The sequence below is a fragment of the Triplophysa dalaica genome, chromosome 21 (genome assembly GCF_015846415.1).
Source record: "Triplophysa dalaica isolate WHDGS20190420 chromosome 21, ASM1584641v1, whole genome shotgun sequence".
Taxonomy (NCBI): domain Eukaryota; kingdom Metazoa; phylum Chordata; class Actinopteri; order Cypriniformes; family Nemacheilidae; genus Triplophysa; species Triplophysa dalaica.
This window is the reverse complement of record NC_079562.1, coordinates 16702642-16720087: the sequence shown is the minus strand read 5'-3', so window position 1 is coordinate 16720087 and position 17446 is coordinate 16702642. Positions and strand designations below refer to the sequence as shown.

At 38.6% G+C, this 17446-nt stretch overlaps 1 protein-coding gene and 1 long non-coding RNA gene across 2 annotated transcripts in view; both read right to left on the bottom strand.

Moving 5' to 3' along the window:
- The window catches only part of poc1a (POC1 centriolar protein A), a 42609-nt gene that overhangs the window by 4489 nt on the left and 20674 nt on the right, over positions 1 to 17446 (bottom strand). The window contains exon 10 of the mRNA XM_056735640.1: positions 5582 to 5809. Coding sequence (XP_056591618.1) covers positions 5582 to 5809 — 228 coding nt within the window. The remainder of the gene's footprint in view (positions 1 to 5581; positions 5810 to 17446) is intronic.
- Positions 13494 to 15394, bottom strand: LOC130410776 (uncharacterized). The gene is made up of 3 exons (XR_008905038.1): positions 14171 to 15394; positions 13811 to 13939; positions 13494 to 13622 (listed from the first exon to the last, which is right to left on the bottom strand). It is a non-coding gene; the product is annotated as an uncharacterized LOC130410776 (long non-coding RNA).

Here is a 17446-nt window from a genome sequence, read left to right as displayed (position 1 = left end):
TCTTGGGTCAGTTTTTATACAGTATATAATGATAATGATAGCCGTCATTTTTTGTATTTCTTATATTTAAAGTCTTTCCTCAATCCTCATTCGAGATCTCCTACCAGAAGGACGTACTGGACGCGCAACCCGAGGGTGACCCCCGGAGTGCACGCGGTTCAGAATGTGGGCGAGACTGGACTGATGCACAGTAAACAGGCTTCCTGAGCCAGCCCCTCGGGGCCTGAAAGGCAGAGCTCGATAACATCTGCTGGTATTTCATGCTAGAGGGAATGGGTTTTGCATTTCCTTCCTCTGCAAGTGTGCTTTTCCAATCAATAAGCAAGAGCTTATCGGGCCTATCGGAAAAAGCTGGGCAGCGCTAGACTCCGGCACAACACGCCGCTGAAGGTCATCGGGGTTGTGTAACGCGGTGCGCTGCATGTTGTTTACAGGAGCAGCGTTCAAGTGTGCGCGCTCCCAGCGAAAAATGCTTTGATTTCGCCGCCTGATGGCTCTTGTTGAATAAGAGGAGTATTTCACTTTAAAGAGTGAAAAACCACTTCTAAAGCCATTTGTTTAATAGAAAGTGAATGCTGCATTGCTGTAAGCTTAGTGTATGAAGCCAAGGAAGCAGAACCAAAAAGAGTTTGGTTTTCAAGACCACATTTAAAAATAATCTTTTCTAAATATAGGACTCACATTTTCAGTTTTCCATTATTAAGAAAGCAGTTTTCGTGGATAAACCAATGAAAAGCCATACTGATGTAGTGCAGATGGAAATCGTTTGTAAATGAGGTTAACTGGATCTGCCGGCAATGCAAAAATTCAAATCAGTCAAATAAAGTCTGTTTAATCTAAAATAGATGCATCTATACTGAGCAAAACAGCAGGGTTTGCCCAGTAAAAGTTGTGTTATGGGTCCATTAAACCCAGTGCAGATTTGATCCCATTTTATTTTTGTTTCAGTGGTGGCTCTATTACCCACACACCCCTGTATGCTGTGGTTTTCACTTTTTTATAAATGAGTCCCGCGCTTCAAAGCTGGTGGTGTGCACACCCGTTGAGTGATGGTAATGACGTTTGGGCCCAGTTGAATAAGTTAAGGTCTTAAATAACTTTTTCATTCTGCAGTTGGGGTGTAAGGCTGATACGGGCTCTGAGTGTGTGAAAGTGTGCAGTTTAGCACATTCCCCCGTTTCAGGTTTGAATGTAAATTATTCATCAGGTCCTTCCAGCAACTGGATACAGTGTTTTCTTTAAAGAGCGTAACACCCGGCGCTCACAGTGTACATTAGATATGCATTACACCGAGTCAGTCCATTCACAGTTAGATTACATTACAGAGATAAAAAACACAGGGTTTACATTTAACTCTTTCACCGCCATCGACGAGTTATCTCGTCAATTAAAAAAAACGCTTCCCCGACAAAGAAGAGTTATTACGGCAATCAGTGTTTGTACTGTTTTACAGCAGGTGGCTCTATTACACACCTTTGGGAAAAATGACAGAATCCCAGAACCTAGAACGTATATGTTTTAGCGGTTTTTAATGATTGTTCTGAGTGTAATCTGGGCGGAATCTTTGACAAAAAGCTGTTTAATCAAAGTGATGCATTTTTGAAGAAACCTACTCACATCTACGGAGTGATAAAAAACGAACAAATAAAGATAAAAGAATACCGTTTCTAATTTTTAAAAGCTGAGACTCTGTTCTTTCATTTGACATATTGTTATATATTGTATTGTCCATATATTCTTTACAGAAAATTTACTGTGAACCTTTAAAGTTGGGTGAAAATGTTAAAAAAACGCTGGCATAGGCTGGCAACTTTTTAAAAAAAGGCTGGTGGGGAAAAAGTTAAAGGAAAAGTTGAAATAAATGAAAATTCAGTCCCAATAACATGCTAATGAAATTTAAAGGGACAAGACTTCAGAGGACAACAATGGAAATTTGAAGAAGTGTGCTGGCTGATTTATTCAATGCATTCACAATTAGAGAAGACCTGAGGCTCTATATGAGTTGTGTGTGAAGTCATACAATAGCTTCGACTGAACAGCAACAGATATTACAGAAATGAAAATCTTTTCAAGAAAATCTGGTTGTGTAACCTTTTATGCAAACAAATCTAGGTGGGCTTTAAAGCTCCAGTGTGTAATTTTTTGTAGAATCTTTTGACAGAAATGCAATATAATATGCATAACTATGTCTTCAGAGGTGTATAAAGACCTTATATAATGAAGCATTATGCTTTTTCTTACATTAGAATGATTTATTTCTATCTACATCTAACACAGGTCCCCTTACATGGAATTCACCATGTTGTTTCTACGGTAGCCCTAAACGGACAAACTGCTCTACAGAACGTGTTACATAAATACGTTATCATCTTTAATAAAGAGGTGAAAACGTGACGACGTCTTAGTTCTTTGTCGGCCACCGTAATGCTTTGAAACGGAGAGCTGGAGTGAGCCATTGGATGTAATACGCAAACTCGACCGTTAGATGCCAATACATTTTCTAGATTGGACATTCAACAGGGTGAAAAGGACATTTTTATTCTATGATAATGCATCTTAAAACAATGTATCTGAAAAGAAAAAAAAATCACAATATTTAGTCTTTATTTAGAGAAAAAATCCCAAGTGTTTCTTCACCTTATCTATCATTTAGACAAGTTTAAGGTATTCTATCACAAGACTGAGTTTCAACAAACACAAACAGAGTATAGATTAGATTATAGATCAGGAGTTTTGAAATGGTCTGGATTTTGTCTCTGCCTCAGACTGTTTACGGTCAGCACAATGACTATGAGATCAATTGCTTCCTTAAAGGATTTAGTTCAAGCCATCATAGAAATGAGAATCATTTTTATAATGTTTAGAAATGAGAACTAAAGCTTTATATTCTTTTTTATGCAGCACTAAGCATAATCACACCAATTTTCTCAAAGCCAGAGTACAGATCTCATTTTGTACGGTGTAGGACATTTAATAAACGCACACTTCACCTTTAAGTTTGCTTAACTCAGAGCTTTGGTCTTTTAACTAAATTGAATCAAGTGTTTGCATTACAAGTGAATACTGACCAGACTCCCTGTAGCAGAACTGCAGGTCGTGACAGACAGCTAAAGGCTAGTGTTCGCAGCATGGAGAATGTGAATCTGGAATATAGATAAAAGCTGCCAGATGATGAAAAGCCCCCTTTGAGGCCCGAGTGTTTTCTGCGTGCCAGAGGAGCAGCGCAGAGGCAGAAGGTGGTGTTCTTCAGCGATGGAAAGCAGCTGTTACGTGCTAATAGCTGCAGCATAAAGAGCTTTACCTCCGCTGTCATGCGAGCTGATTATGAGGCTATATCCAACGGAACAGATCAGAATGAGGTCAGGTCGGGTGAAACTGCTGACCTGAGACGCTCAGAAACATTAACCTGCACTTTTCCCAGTCAATGATGGGTCAGATAACATTTCATTATATTGTGAATTTTTATGGAAGATCTCAACAGAATTCATTGACCTTCCTCATTATGTCACATTCATATTCCGCCACACCGCCCAGCCCTAGGTACAATGTACTGATAAAAACAAAGAGTGAAAAAAGAAAGGTGCTCAAAAGGTTCTTCACAGCGATGCCATAGAAAAAACATTTTAGGTTCCACAACCATTCAATGTTCTTTAAAGAACCATCTCTTTCTTTTTTAATCTGAAGAACCTTTTTCAACACAAAGAATCTATTGTGAAACAGAAAGGTTCTTTGGATGTTAAAAGTTCTTTTTGGAACCAAAAGGTTCTTCTATGTCATCAAAGGACCTTTTGAATAGTTGTGGGAACCTTTGGTACCTCACGATTCAATAAAAAATGTATTTTTTGATTTTTAATAACGATTCTTTCTCAAAATAAGATGTGATCTATGTTTAGCCCCTTGACTGGTGCCGTCCTGTATCCGGGACAGCTGATTTACTCAAATATTTTGCATGTGAATTCTTATCTTATTGTAACAAACATAATAGCGTTGGAAAGTCTATAGAAGACATATTTCATCACCGTTTTATAGAATAATGTGTGTGGAAAAGGGCTTAAATTTTAGTCCTTTCCCTGTATGTATAGTTTCATACAAATGTATTGTTTTTATTTTGTTTCTGTCCTTGATTATTTTTTCATTGTGTCTGTTAATTGGAAAATGAAAAAAAAAAACACTTCAATGTGTGTTGTGGTCAAATTTCAGATCAGATGTTAAAACCAATGGAAAGTATATGGGCCCCTAGTGGATTTTTGCAATACTGCAGCTAAAAAACTGACAGACACATCAAAATTTGATGTATCAAGAACAAACTTGATACAACAGTTGGTGATCCTTGAAACTTTGACATTTTGGGGCTGATCCATAAATCTTTTAAATGTATTTTTTTTTATAAAAGACAAACAACCCTATTTTTTTAATACTTTTTTTAGTGGGACTGTGGCGTTGAATGACATCACAAGCTCATGATCATTTTTACGGCATCATTGTGATGTATTTGCATTGGCCCTTCAGATCCGTTTCTCTTTAAGTCTCTGAACATTCTGTGTATGGATTGAAGGTGCTTCAGTAGATGCTGAGAGAGCAGTTCCCTGCACAGGTAAAGCAAGACCTCGCGCTCGCGGGGATCTACTGCCGACATTTTCTTCTGAATGAAAGCGAAGGTTTACCCTTAAAGTTGTAGATTTGTTGTTATACGCTTCTTCTGAACAAATGTTGCTAAAGGGATTTGGAAAAGTCGCTAAATCTAGTGCTAAATAAACAACAATGTTCTGCATCCATGCTTCCGCCATCCACCAGAGGGTGATTAAGTTGTTTTGACTTCACTTTTCATGAGACTATGTCAGACTTCGTACTTCAGCTCAATATCAGTTCGCTTCTGTACAAGCAAATAGAAGTAGCTGAGTTTGGTATTACCTTGGCAACGCTTATGTCAAATTCTTAACAAAAGTTATAAGGAGTTTGCCATGAGACCTGATAATCCAATTTTTTTTTTAAATTCATCAAATTCAACTCATCCAGTATATAGAAAGCTCACTTTTGCAAACTTATTCATCATTATACAGCATCAATGTCTTTCTGTGACCTTCAGAGTTAATATTCCCAGCCATATTACAGTCAGTAGGCAGTGGTACATAAGAAATGCAGTCATTTAGCATGGCCTTCACTGGACTCACAGCTTACAATTATGTGTTCCTGTTGAGGTCTCAGTGGCCTATGGAAATGAACAGTCATGAATAATGTAAAATGGTCTGGGCAATTCTCATAGCAGAGACCAAACTTTCACAAAGGTCATTATAAACAGAGACAAAGAATAACATCACGCCAGTGGACGTGATTGACAGAACTGAGGATGGAGATTTGGTACAGGATTTACATTAGTATGTCATTAATCGACAGCAGAGAGGAGACAGAAAACGAATAACTAATATTTATGTGAACTTACATTAATAAATGCTGCAGAAATATTGTTCATTGCTAGTTCTACATAAAACATTAAAGATGGAACAGATCAAAAGATCACAGAACACTTAGATGACAACATTCACTAGAAGTAAACGTGTGATTATTTTGGTCAAATCTCTACCTGTGTGAGCACATCCAGTTGTCCTACGATGTGCTGGAGGGTGTTAGCCAGCACCGCAGGGACGCTGTCTCTTTCAGTCTGCTTCAGCTGCTGCTGATGTTGTTGGGTATATGACGGAGATGGAGACTCAATGCGAGGTTCATAGAAGATCTGGGTGGGCTGATCGAGGCTTCTGCTGCCACTCTCGTGCGAGTCAAAGTCATGAGATCTCCCAATACCATCTGACACCTGGAGAAGTGATAGAAATAATAATACAGGCAATGATTCATGTGATCATACGGCCACAGTCACAAGCATGTTTTAGTAGTTTAGGTCAAGGGTTGGTTGAGGGGGCAGAGGTCCAGGGAGGGTAAGGATAGATGTTTGCTGGATACACTATTATGTCATGCATACTATATAATGGCCACAAATGAGACTTACAGATATTTGACAAGAGAAAGACGGAAAAAACATCAACATTATAACAGCTTTCGATTAAAAGATATTACGCACATAAAGACTGATTTCAAACCCTAGAGGGCAATGAAGACACTAATCATCCTTTTTGCACTGCACGCTATTTTTAATGCACACTTTCCTTCTCAGTTTATCAATTATATGCCATTTCTGTCCATGTTGGCTTATACAATTCATGAAATAATTTCCTTTAATAAGACTCTTAATGCATTTTACTACAATGGGTGGACGGTTGAAATCATTTCCAATAAAGCTGAAGTGTGTACTTTTTCTACATTTTTATTCCCATCTTATTATGGTTACTAAGATTGAGATAGTGCTCAAGAAACCTGTTCGGAAACAGACAATATTTTTGCCACACTATTTAGTAATGCTAGTAAAAGAGAAAAACATCCCTGATTTAAACAATTGTATTTTTATAATGATTCAAAGTCTGCATTCCCAAGTCTGAAATGTGCAACTAAGTTTATTGAAGTTCTTAAGTAAATAATTAGATATAGTTGTTGTTGTTCAGTGAATGATTGTTGACTGGTGAAGCAGCGACTGTGAAGCTGGCCATTATTTAAGCAGCAGACAATTATAAAATCATTTTTTGTATAGAGAGCAGATGCTATGAAATTACTGCAATCAAATGAATGCAATTGACACTTATGAGAATTGTGAAGATGAGACCGATTCACAGAACAAGTTCACTAAAGTCAAAAATATGTAAAAGCACTAATTAACTTAATGTATCAATTCCATGATCATTCATCCTCAAGAAAATTTCCCTCATGCTAGAATTGATTTAACCGGAATTCAAGCTAAAGTTGATTCCATTGAAATTCACATGAAAGCTGATTCAAAATTCCAGTTTTTGAAATTCTAATTCACTGTATTCTTCCTTGTAAATGACTGCATACTATAACATTAGGCTTCATGATACCAAGTGAAATAATGTTGTACTTTATGCATCCCAATTTAACAAAGTAGTCTGCTTAAAGGGATACTTTACTAATAAATCCAAATTTCCCTATGTTTTACTCGCTCTCAAGGCATCCTGACTGAATATGACTTTCTTCTAGAAGAATTTCGCATTCGGGGTTATAATACCACTTATCATTGTACTTCAAAGCAGCAGATTGGGAGTGAATGGGTGTTGACTTTTTGAAGCTGCATCCATCGATCAAAGAACTGCTTGACACGGCACAGCGCGGCAGTTGAACACACCTATGGTCTACACGTTTTCTGCAAATGGATCAGCTCTTTCGATCGCCCGTAATAGAGATCGCCGACTGATCAATCAGAGCACCCTTACCAACTCTAAAATCTTGAATAAAGAGATGCAATATACACCGAAACAGATAAGCAGGTCAGACCTTGAAGATGATCTATCCTGCAATAAACGCCTCTAAAAACATCTGGTGAGCAGGTGCCATTCGAGTACCAATTTCTGGTCCAAGCAAGGTAAATATTTGCCTCTGTGACCAAGGTGATTTCAAGGCTGTGCAACACACACTAATGTGATGGTTGAACAAAGACCGCCCCAGTAAAAACAAGCACATGCTTTTTGTATGGTAAATAGAGATTCCCTACAGTAAAGCTGTCCCAAACTACTCCATACATTTTGTAACAGGGTCAAAAAAAGGAATACAGATGCTAGAATGATTGGGTTGATAAAGTAGTGTTCAAGCATGTAGTAGTGATTACTGAACCAGACATCACTTTTGTTATTTAAAATGTCTACAAACCCCCAAAATATGGCACTTTTCTGTGTGTTTTGTACAACAGAAAAGCTTTGTAATTTTAGCGAAACACATACCTATAAAAAGTCAATTTTAAAAACAGAAAAACGATCTCTAAAATGGGCTCTCATATTTCATCAGGCTTTATATGCTAATGTACATTTTCCATACACTGCACTAAAACTCCGCAAACATTTCTCATCAAACCATAAATTTCACTTGAGTGAAAATATGTACAATTTAAGTGTAATTTAATTTTAAAGAGAACATAACACAAGACATTTCATGCAGTGAGTAATGTTTGTGTGTGTGAAAGTAAGCATTCTGCCAAGTTGTAAATTCGAATGTGAATGAATAAAATAATTGGCATGGAAAAAAGGGAGTCGACTCTGAATCACGCAAACGAGTCGTCACTAGTCCGATTCACGGAGCGCCACTGATTTACATCATTACATATAGTCCATACCTATGTTTTGTTAGTACTGCCCGTTAAAACTTCATTCTTCTACCCCAAACACTGTAACTCTTGAGCCTCATTCATGGTAGACCAATCACAGCAGACTAGACCATCTGACCAATCAAATCAGACTAGACCATCTGACCAATCACATCACACTAGACCATCTGACCAATCACATCAGACTAGGCTAGCGGAAAGGAGGGGATTAGACAGATGAATCACGGAACAAATCATTTGAGAGTCAGACAAGAAGTCAGATAAGAATAACTGCATTTTATTACGAAATAATAGTGTTTTTACACCTTCTATGCACATTAACTTGTTATTGGACACTCCATAAACCAAAGCAGGACCTTAAAAATCCCTAGTTATGTAATCCCTAGTTATGATAAAATCATCAAAATTCCATTGCTATCCAGATTTTTTTTTTTTAAATGGGCCTTTACAACAAATTTAACCCAAATTTGTTCCTCACATCATTTTTATATGTGTAAAATCAAACATACCCCTATCATTCGCTAAGGTCTATTCTTCCATTTTCTGCCACATTCTCTCATAAGTTTAATGTCTCAGCAGGTCTGTGAAGCAAAAGTCTTGGCCAGCTTGGTAGCTCCACCTGTCAGACATCAGCACTGCCTTCCAGTCACCGTGGAAAACTACTCAGCCTTGCCAACAGAAGTCAGTGATACAGCATGAAGTGGAACTGTTTAATCACCCACCTAACGCCAGCTCGTCTCTAATGACTAAACCCTGCTGCTTCTGATCCAGATTTATTACCATGGCAAACGTGGGATTTTCTTCATCATCACCCGATTCACTCGCATGTAACAGAAAAAGGTGCATTCGGTAGTGTGTGAGTTCTGACGAAACTCGCCGACGGTGCCACTCGAGGACGCCGCAAGGTGCATATCTGCAGTGCCGGGTAAGTGCACACTGCAGCTCTATATTTAACCAGGTTAACCAGGTAACCCTGACTAATGGTTTCTAAGCTCATTTGGGATACCAAGGAATCCATAATTGTCCAAGTCAGATTCTCATCAGACCCCATAGTACGTCCTCCATTTATTAGACGTAAGAAAATATGTTTATTCAAACACAATCATTTTAATTCATGACTGTTTATATATGGTAAGGATGAACAGCGATATGTTAACATAAGGCTGCCGATCTCTGGAACAGTGTGCAAGCAGTGGCCAGTGAAGCTGAAGTGCTAAGAAAGCTGAAACAAACACAAAAACGTGAAAGCCGAAGCTTATGCCAAGCCAACGTGCTCCCCAAAAGCAGGATTGACTCTTGTTGAGAGGTGGACTTATTCACAGCTCAGCAGTAACCCAGCTGCTCAAACACGTACACACAAACAGTGATACACACACTCACGCACCCTTTAACACCCTCACCATGAATCACCTGGCCTGGAAAAACCAACAGTGGAAAATTTCCTGAGGCCCCAATGAACCTCTGAGTTGCACTGGACTGACGGATCCATCAATAGCTGCTTCCTCATACGCAGTCATTCATCATGATCCGCACCGCGCGCCTGTGCTCGCGCATACACAGAGAGGAGGGCCGCTTTATCATGTTGCTCTGCTGTAAAAGTGGGAATGCACCTGTAATTAAAAGGTGTCGTGTTGAAAAGAAAAGTTCGTACAGGATGAATGAGCATGACGGCTGGTGTCTAAGGCAATTTTAGCACAGACTATACAATTAAATGGATAAAAGTACATTTTCAGAAAAAACACTTGCTGCTGGTACAAAAGTCCAGTAAGCCCACCCACATGTCTCTATAATAGTATATTTCCCAGATATGGCTGGATTCCTTATAAACAGTTCACATATAGAATACATATTCATTTGAATTCGCATCCATGTTGTAAAATAGCATTACAACTTGTACGCTTTTACATGTTTGGTGGAAATCACAATGCTGCCGTGCTCTTGTGCTTTTTCATCTATGTTGCAAAACCACATCAATATTTAAGCATGAACACATAAAAATACACAGGTTGTTTGTGAAGAACAAATGCTGTTATTCTCAACCAAAGTGATTGCAACCTGATTGAACCGTTTCGAACATGAACCCCAGTTTCACTTTACAAACATTTCACTGTGGTATATCTAAACCAAATGTACCTTTATCTCACTACAGGAACCACAGTTTTACTATGTTATTATTTAAAATTCATATTAACACAAATCAATATGTCAAAAAATCATAGACAGTTATAACAGACGTGTGTGCCTGACCCGATGTTAACTTCAAGTCTGTGTTTCATTATTACTCTGGCTAGAGGGTAATTTTATATTTGTATTAATTTATACTTTATTTTATTGTATTTTAATTGTATTTAATTCAAACTTCTCAACAGTTATTGGTTCTTTGCAGATGTCTACCAAAAGTTTGGGCCGCATGTTTAGGTTATGTTGCTGTGATGACATTTTCCCGCCAGTTAATCGACGTGTAAAAACACCGGTTTTTACTGGTGACACCGGGGCTGAGGGGTGTTCTGTGGGGTGGTCGAAGATGTGGCCGTGCGCATGACGCATTTTACTTTCAGTTTTAGGGTGTACTCACACTAGGAAATGTGAACTGTGCCCGAGCACGTTTGACCCCCAAAGCTCGGTTCATTTGACTAGTGTGGTCGCTCAGTATCATGCCCGGTCATGGTTCGTTTAGCTGGCTAAATGGTACGTCCCTGGCTCGCTTGAAAGAGGTGGTCCAGAGCATGGTGCGGTTGGGCTCGGGCATGATACAAATCACGCCAGAGTGCAGAACTGAAAGCATGACTTATGAATTATGCGACTGTTTAAATTCCTCCCTGAGATTCAACTGTCACAGTTAAAAAACTCATAAACCATACACTTACACGTGCAAGCGTGTGTCACCCCCTAGTAAGCCGAAACTTACTAGGTTTTGTCAAACATAATCCAACATGTGTAGCGATAGGCTTTACATTAATAATGTACAAGAGGGTGATTTAAAAGCATGAGTCGTTTAATCTCGTATCGCTCTCGTATGACGATGACATATTTTAAGCAGATCGGTCTGTGCAGCGTACGCATGAAGTCATACTCAAATATGCCCCAAACTGAACGTGGCGGTGGATTCCATTGTGCTGAGAGGGATCGCTTTGTTTACGTTTGCTCCGAAGCAGTCGCACCGTAATGATGAAAGCGTGCCCGGGTGTGGATGGTAAGGAAAAATGTGAGCGCAGGCCAGCGGGGGAGTGGAGAGGAGGGAACGTGCTCAGGCACAGTTGAGAGCAACTATGATAAGTGAGAGTACACCCTTAAAATAGCGGCAATTCAAGAACGGTTAATGGTATGGGTTCAATATCTCTCTTAATAAAAACAAACAAAACTAAAAAAAAAACTACAATGATTTGCACATATTAAAAACAGACCTTACAGAAAACGAATAAATACAGCACACAAAAAAAGAAAATAGAAATGAAAATAAAAATGATTTACGTTAGATAAGTTGCCTCTGTATTAAAAGTTCAGTGGTAAGAGCTTGGCGTTAAACAAAACCTGGGTCGTGGGTTCGATCCAAGGGGATTGCACATACTTGGCAACAAATGTATAGAATAATATAATGTAAGTTGCTTTGGACAAAAGCGTCTGCCAAATGCAGAAATGTACATGTATGAAACGAAAAACGTAATGTTAAATGAATAAATAAATAAGAAACGAATACTAAACGAATAAGAAACGCAAAGTCTATGTTAAAGTGCTTACATATTCTTATGTGTTCTTTGCCAGAAAAGCCTGCCCATCCTCTTGTCAGTCAGCACTTCGCTTTCCTCAGATGATGAATAAATTATAACTTGTTGCACTTACACTGAATGCAGCAGCCGCGTTCAGAACCGGCATCTGGTTTTTGACTAAACTAAGTGATTTATTACTATAAAAATTACGGTGGGGTCAGCGCTGCGGTGGACAAGTGAATCACCAGTGACACAGACTATCGCAACAAGCCTAGTTACCACTGAGACATCTATATCAAAACGATGGTGATTAATAGAGTTGAGCCGGATTCTCGGCTGAAACGAGTATCCGGTACGGATAAAGCACTTTTGCCGAGCACGAGTATCATACGAGTAATACGAGTCAATATCTGTGCTCGGATTGAATAAAAATCCTCATTGGGTAGCTGACTGTGTCTGCGTTCTGTGATAGGCTAGTCACAGCGCCCCTCCCCTACACACATACAGATGTATTGTGTTGCTGACTGTGTCCGTAGCTCTCTCTCTCTCTCTCTCTCTCTCTCTCTCTCTGTCTGTCTCTCCCTCAGGTCACTCAGGTTCGCGCGTCTTTTCCGTTAACGTTTAGGTCTCTTCAGCTTCAGGTTTGTTTTTTACTTCGGTTTGTAGTACTTACTTATTAACCAGTAGAGTTTTGATAAACGTGGGGTTTGTTCAGACATGGTGCATGGTAGAATGCGTCTCTGCCTGTCTGAGTTTTTATTTTTTAAACCGTCAGCTGGCTCTAACCAGTTTTTTTTACTTCACGCAAACACTTGTTCATTACATTTTACTTCCTGATTGCAACCGCATGTGTTGTATTCATTGTTGCAAAATTTGTTCTGTATATAGTTCGTTTGTTATCGTGATCAAAACCATTGATCTGAAGCTCAATGCTGGTGCTGTCATGTAAATACTTTTCTAATCATCAATAAATATAACAATTTCTGATCAACCCATATCAATTGCATGCTTAAAATAACACACCGGTTAAAGCCCCGCCCATCTCAAGACAACCAGACCCAATTTCCGGGTTAAATCCTGCCCACTTCCGGGTTAGGCCCCGCCCAGTTCGAGTACAGATACATATAATTCATATGGTTAACAGATACAGATACAGATAATGCTGTACTCGCTCATCCCTACACTGTAAAAAAAATCCTGTAAAATTTACAGTAAACTACTGGCAGCAGGGTTGCCAGCCAGTTACTGTAAATTGTACAGCCACAGTACTGTAATTTAAGTTACAGCCATTTACTGTAATTGCAGAATACAGGAAAAACTGTAATTTTGAATAGCAACAGTATAATGCTGTATTTTTTACAACAAATTGCTTGATTTTAATTTATTTTATTTAGAAGAAATACATAAATCACTGTATTTCCAGTACGTTTTGCATACTGGATATACAGTGTTTAATTTGACTTTAATTTGTAATTGATACAAAAATACATTACAGACGAATTGTGTACGTTGTTGTACATGAAATAATTTTATTCAGTTTCAACTTCATAGTATCCAACATGGCTCTTTAAACATTCATGTTTAAACAACGCGTTAACCAACATTACCATCATGAAACAAAATTGCAAAACAAGGCCCAAGTGAGTCTGTAAAACGGTCCACATCTTGATCCATCAGAGCACAACAAGTAGCAAGAACTATGGAAACAAAACAAGAGAATAATGTTAGATATTCAATTTATAGTCAGAGAAAAACAGAGGACAACATATACAGTCAGAGAATAATATGATGTAATTCAATGATGAGATCTCTGTGTGTTTGTGTGCGTGTGTGTATGTGTGTGTGTGCGTGTGTGCGTGTGTCTGTGTGTGTGCGTGCTTCTTACTTTTCATCGATTACAATGAAAATTCATCATTGTGTAGAGCGGCAACATGTGGGTTCACTGCAACCTGTTTCTTCTGTTTCCTGGCATTTTAGATGATGCTTCTTCTTGTTCCACTCTCTGGATTAATATCTACAAAGAGTCAGGAAAAACAAAATGTTATATATTAAATGTACAAAATATATTATATTAAAACACATGAATTAAATCATTAGCTTGCTAGTGTTAAATAGGGGAGACTTCTAAATAATTTGCACTAAAAAAATCCATCTCTCGTTGAGAAATATTGTTTTAAAGGTCTTAACAGGTATATAACATTAACATATCTATAAAATGCAGGTAAGGAAGTTGTTCAACTAATACCTTTCATTGGACTCCAAGATACACGCTGACCCATCCTGGTACTCAAGATTGAATATGTAACATGCTATGAACAGAGTGGGAAGGCCAGACATGAAGCTGTGCTGAGAACCGTCACACAGAACCTAACCTTCAGTAGTCAGCATCCAGTGGCCTGCATGGCAAAGTGTGTCTTAAAACAAACAATACCACATGTGACAATAGTTAATAGTTACTATACAATTTTATCTTTAAGCTTTTTACATTTAAACTACATTTTAGTATAAGTGATTATACAAACAAACTCTAAGCAAATTACACAGATTAATTTACACTTAAAACCGTACTTATACAGAAATGTAAGCTAACTAACGTTAGGGAGGTCACGGTCAAGAAATTGTCACACTAGTATTTTGTAACGGGTCTCACTCCCACCATCCCACGGTCCTATCTGTTCGACAGTCCTGCTCTAACGATGAGGGTGTCGCTAACGTCTTTTGCTACAGCTCTCATCTGGCCTCCGTTACATAAACTGTATATCTAGGATGGTTACGTACATTAATCACTTTACCGGGCTATCCTCCGTGAACAACGACTTACCTCAAGCTTTGGCGACTCGTTTTAATTTGGGCGCTCGATTTAACGGATAACTGCATTTGCACATTTGAATTACACCAGAAAATAATCACGACCGAGTGTGGTATCCCTACTGTCGAAGCATGTAACTTTTACCGAGTCTACGGCGTGCGCGATGTTCAACATTAAAAAAACAACCGTCAACTTACTAATACAATGAACTGTAGCTCGTCACATACCGACTTCGCTCCTGATTTGTACAAAAACTCTAAATAACATGAACAACTTCTGTCATCAGGTGCTATAGCGACGGAGAATGTTTGAAATCTTACCGCGACGGCGCTGCTGAAACCCCGCGCAAGACTCCTTCGGTCCCCGCGGATGGAGGTTGAATCCGGGGTTACCAATGTGAAACGCGAATGTAGATACCTCTATATAAAGTTACCACTATGATAGTTACCAAATATGGAAAAAACGTAATAAATCACTTACCACATGTGTGAATCACTCATTTTGCGCACTACACCAATCTCGACCGTTGAAGATCATCCCGCCATTGTAGATTTGAAATTTACAGCAATATTCTGTACATTTGAGTTAATCCGTCACGTGACCCCAGAATGCATTGCACTTTACAGCAATATTCTATATTATTTAAAAAACAGTCAGCTTCTGTAAAATAACGCTGTAGTTTTTACAGCAATTCGTTACAGTGTAGTGATTATATTTAGTACGTTTTCATTACACATCAAATTGCAAAAACTGATATTATGCTATAGAAATACATTTCTTTTGTTCCCACACTTTCATTTTAGCAATTTTACGTTTTTATATACGTGCATGGGACACACCAAAGACACAGAAAAATACACAATCGCATCATATGACCCCTTAAAGAACTCCCATATATAACAAAATTGTTCGATGCTTGCATATTCTACATGTCTTTTTCAAAGCATACAAGCGTGATTTTTTTCGGCCAATATCGTGCATCCCTCATAAGCAGTTGTGATGATCACACCCACTTTTGTTCCTCATGCTTGTCTTGGTGCATTAATGTTGGAAATATTTACCTCATAAACTTTTGGATAAAAACCCTTAGGTGAAAGCATTCATACAGGTGTTTCTGTTTAACAGACAGATGTTCTTGTAAGTAGATGGTTTGTATGGCTTTGATTGGAGTCAGATTATCATTCCTACAGTTTAATTACACCACATGACACATTTCCACAAAAGCCTTAGTTCAGCATATGGACTTCAGCTTTTATTATGGACTCTGAATGCAGAAATATAAGGTGAAGATTCAAGTCAGGTCACTGACTACATACATGAGATCCAACGGAGTTGACAATAATGACTTTATTTTTCCTAACATACCGTCTGCAAGACTAATTTCATATTTTGCTTCATTATTCAAAGTACTAAGTGGCACTATCTGACAAAAAAAGGGGAGGACCGAATAAGATAATTAAATCTTGCATATCTCATTTGGATCTTGTAAATTAGTGTGATATTTTAATTGTGCTGTTTCAAAAAGATGCCATCGTGTACTGTGATGTAAAATCAGGATTATACCAGATGAGAGGAAAAAGGACAAGACAAGACGTACAGACAGAGAGATAGAGAGCGAGCATGAGTATCAGTGGGATATGTCTCTGCTCTTTGAGACTTCCTTCAGTCTTTGTTTCTCAGTACTGTTATTCCTGGAAGTTCAGGCATTAGACAGTGAGATAAAGAGAACAAACTGAAGAATGACCATCCAAACCTGTCAGAGGCGATTCTGTGAACTATAGCCAACAAATGCCATGAAGAATTATGGTATGCACATTGTTTCAGCGTTCCCAGTAACCCCGCTGACAGAAATATGATTTGCAGCAATTATCCCAGTGCGGCTCAAAGTTGAACTTTGCATTTCCCTTCATTTGATTTACAAATGACATTCAAGTCATTGGGTTCATCTTCAGTTGAATATTATCATCCATGTTGTCATTATACCCAAGAGAACAGTTCACCCAAAATGAACTATTTGTTCATCCTCAGTCATTTCGAACCAGTATGAGTTTCTTTCTTCTGCAGAACACAAAAGAAGATATTTTAAAGAACGTTGATATCCAAACCACACTGATCTCCGTTGACTTCCATTGTATGAACACCAAACCACAGAGACATTTCTCTAAATATCTTCTTCAGTGTTCCACAAAAGAAAGAGTACTATACAGGTTTTGAACGACATGAGGGTGAATTTAAGGATGAATGAATTGTAATTATTATTATAACAACATAAAAGCATTGAGCTATCACATCTCCATTGTATTGTTTGAAAGTAGGATTGGATTTAGGCTGATGTCGACTGGAGTGTTCCCGATCTCAGTCGGTACCTGTTGACTGCTTTGCTCCTCGTATGCCTGTGCACGTGAGGCCAGCCGATGGGGGGTGGGACACACAGATGTGCAGCAGGGGAGATTACATGCGGAGTGTATGCGTGGATGTGATCCCAACACACTCATCTTACCATCACTGGACCTATAACCTCTCTCGGATTTTACATGGCAATCCTCTTTAAACCCCCAAACGCGTAACATACACAGTAACATACACACTGAGGTGACGAGAGCATCAGCTGTGACGTCTCACTTAACATAGATGACCATTGTTACATCAAAGAACATGCAAGCTGTGGATAGGGTGGCCATTGGGTGTTTGGGCCACCAAACTATTTCTTAA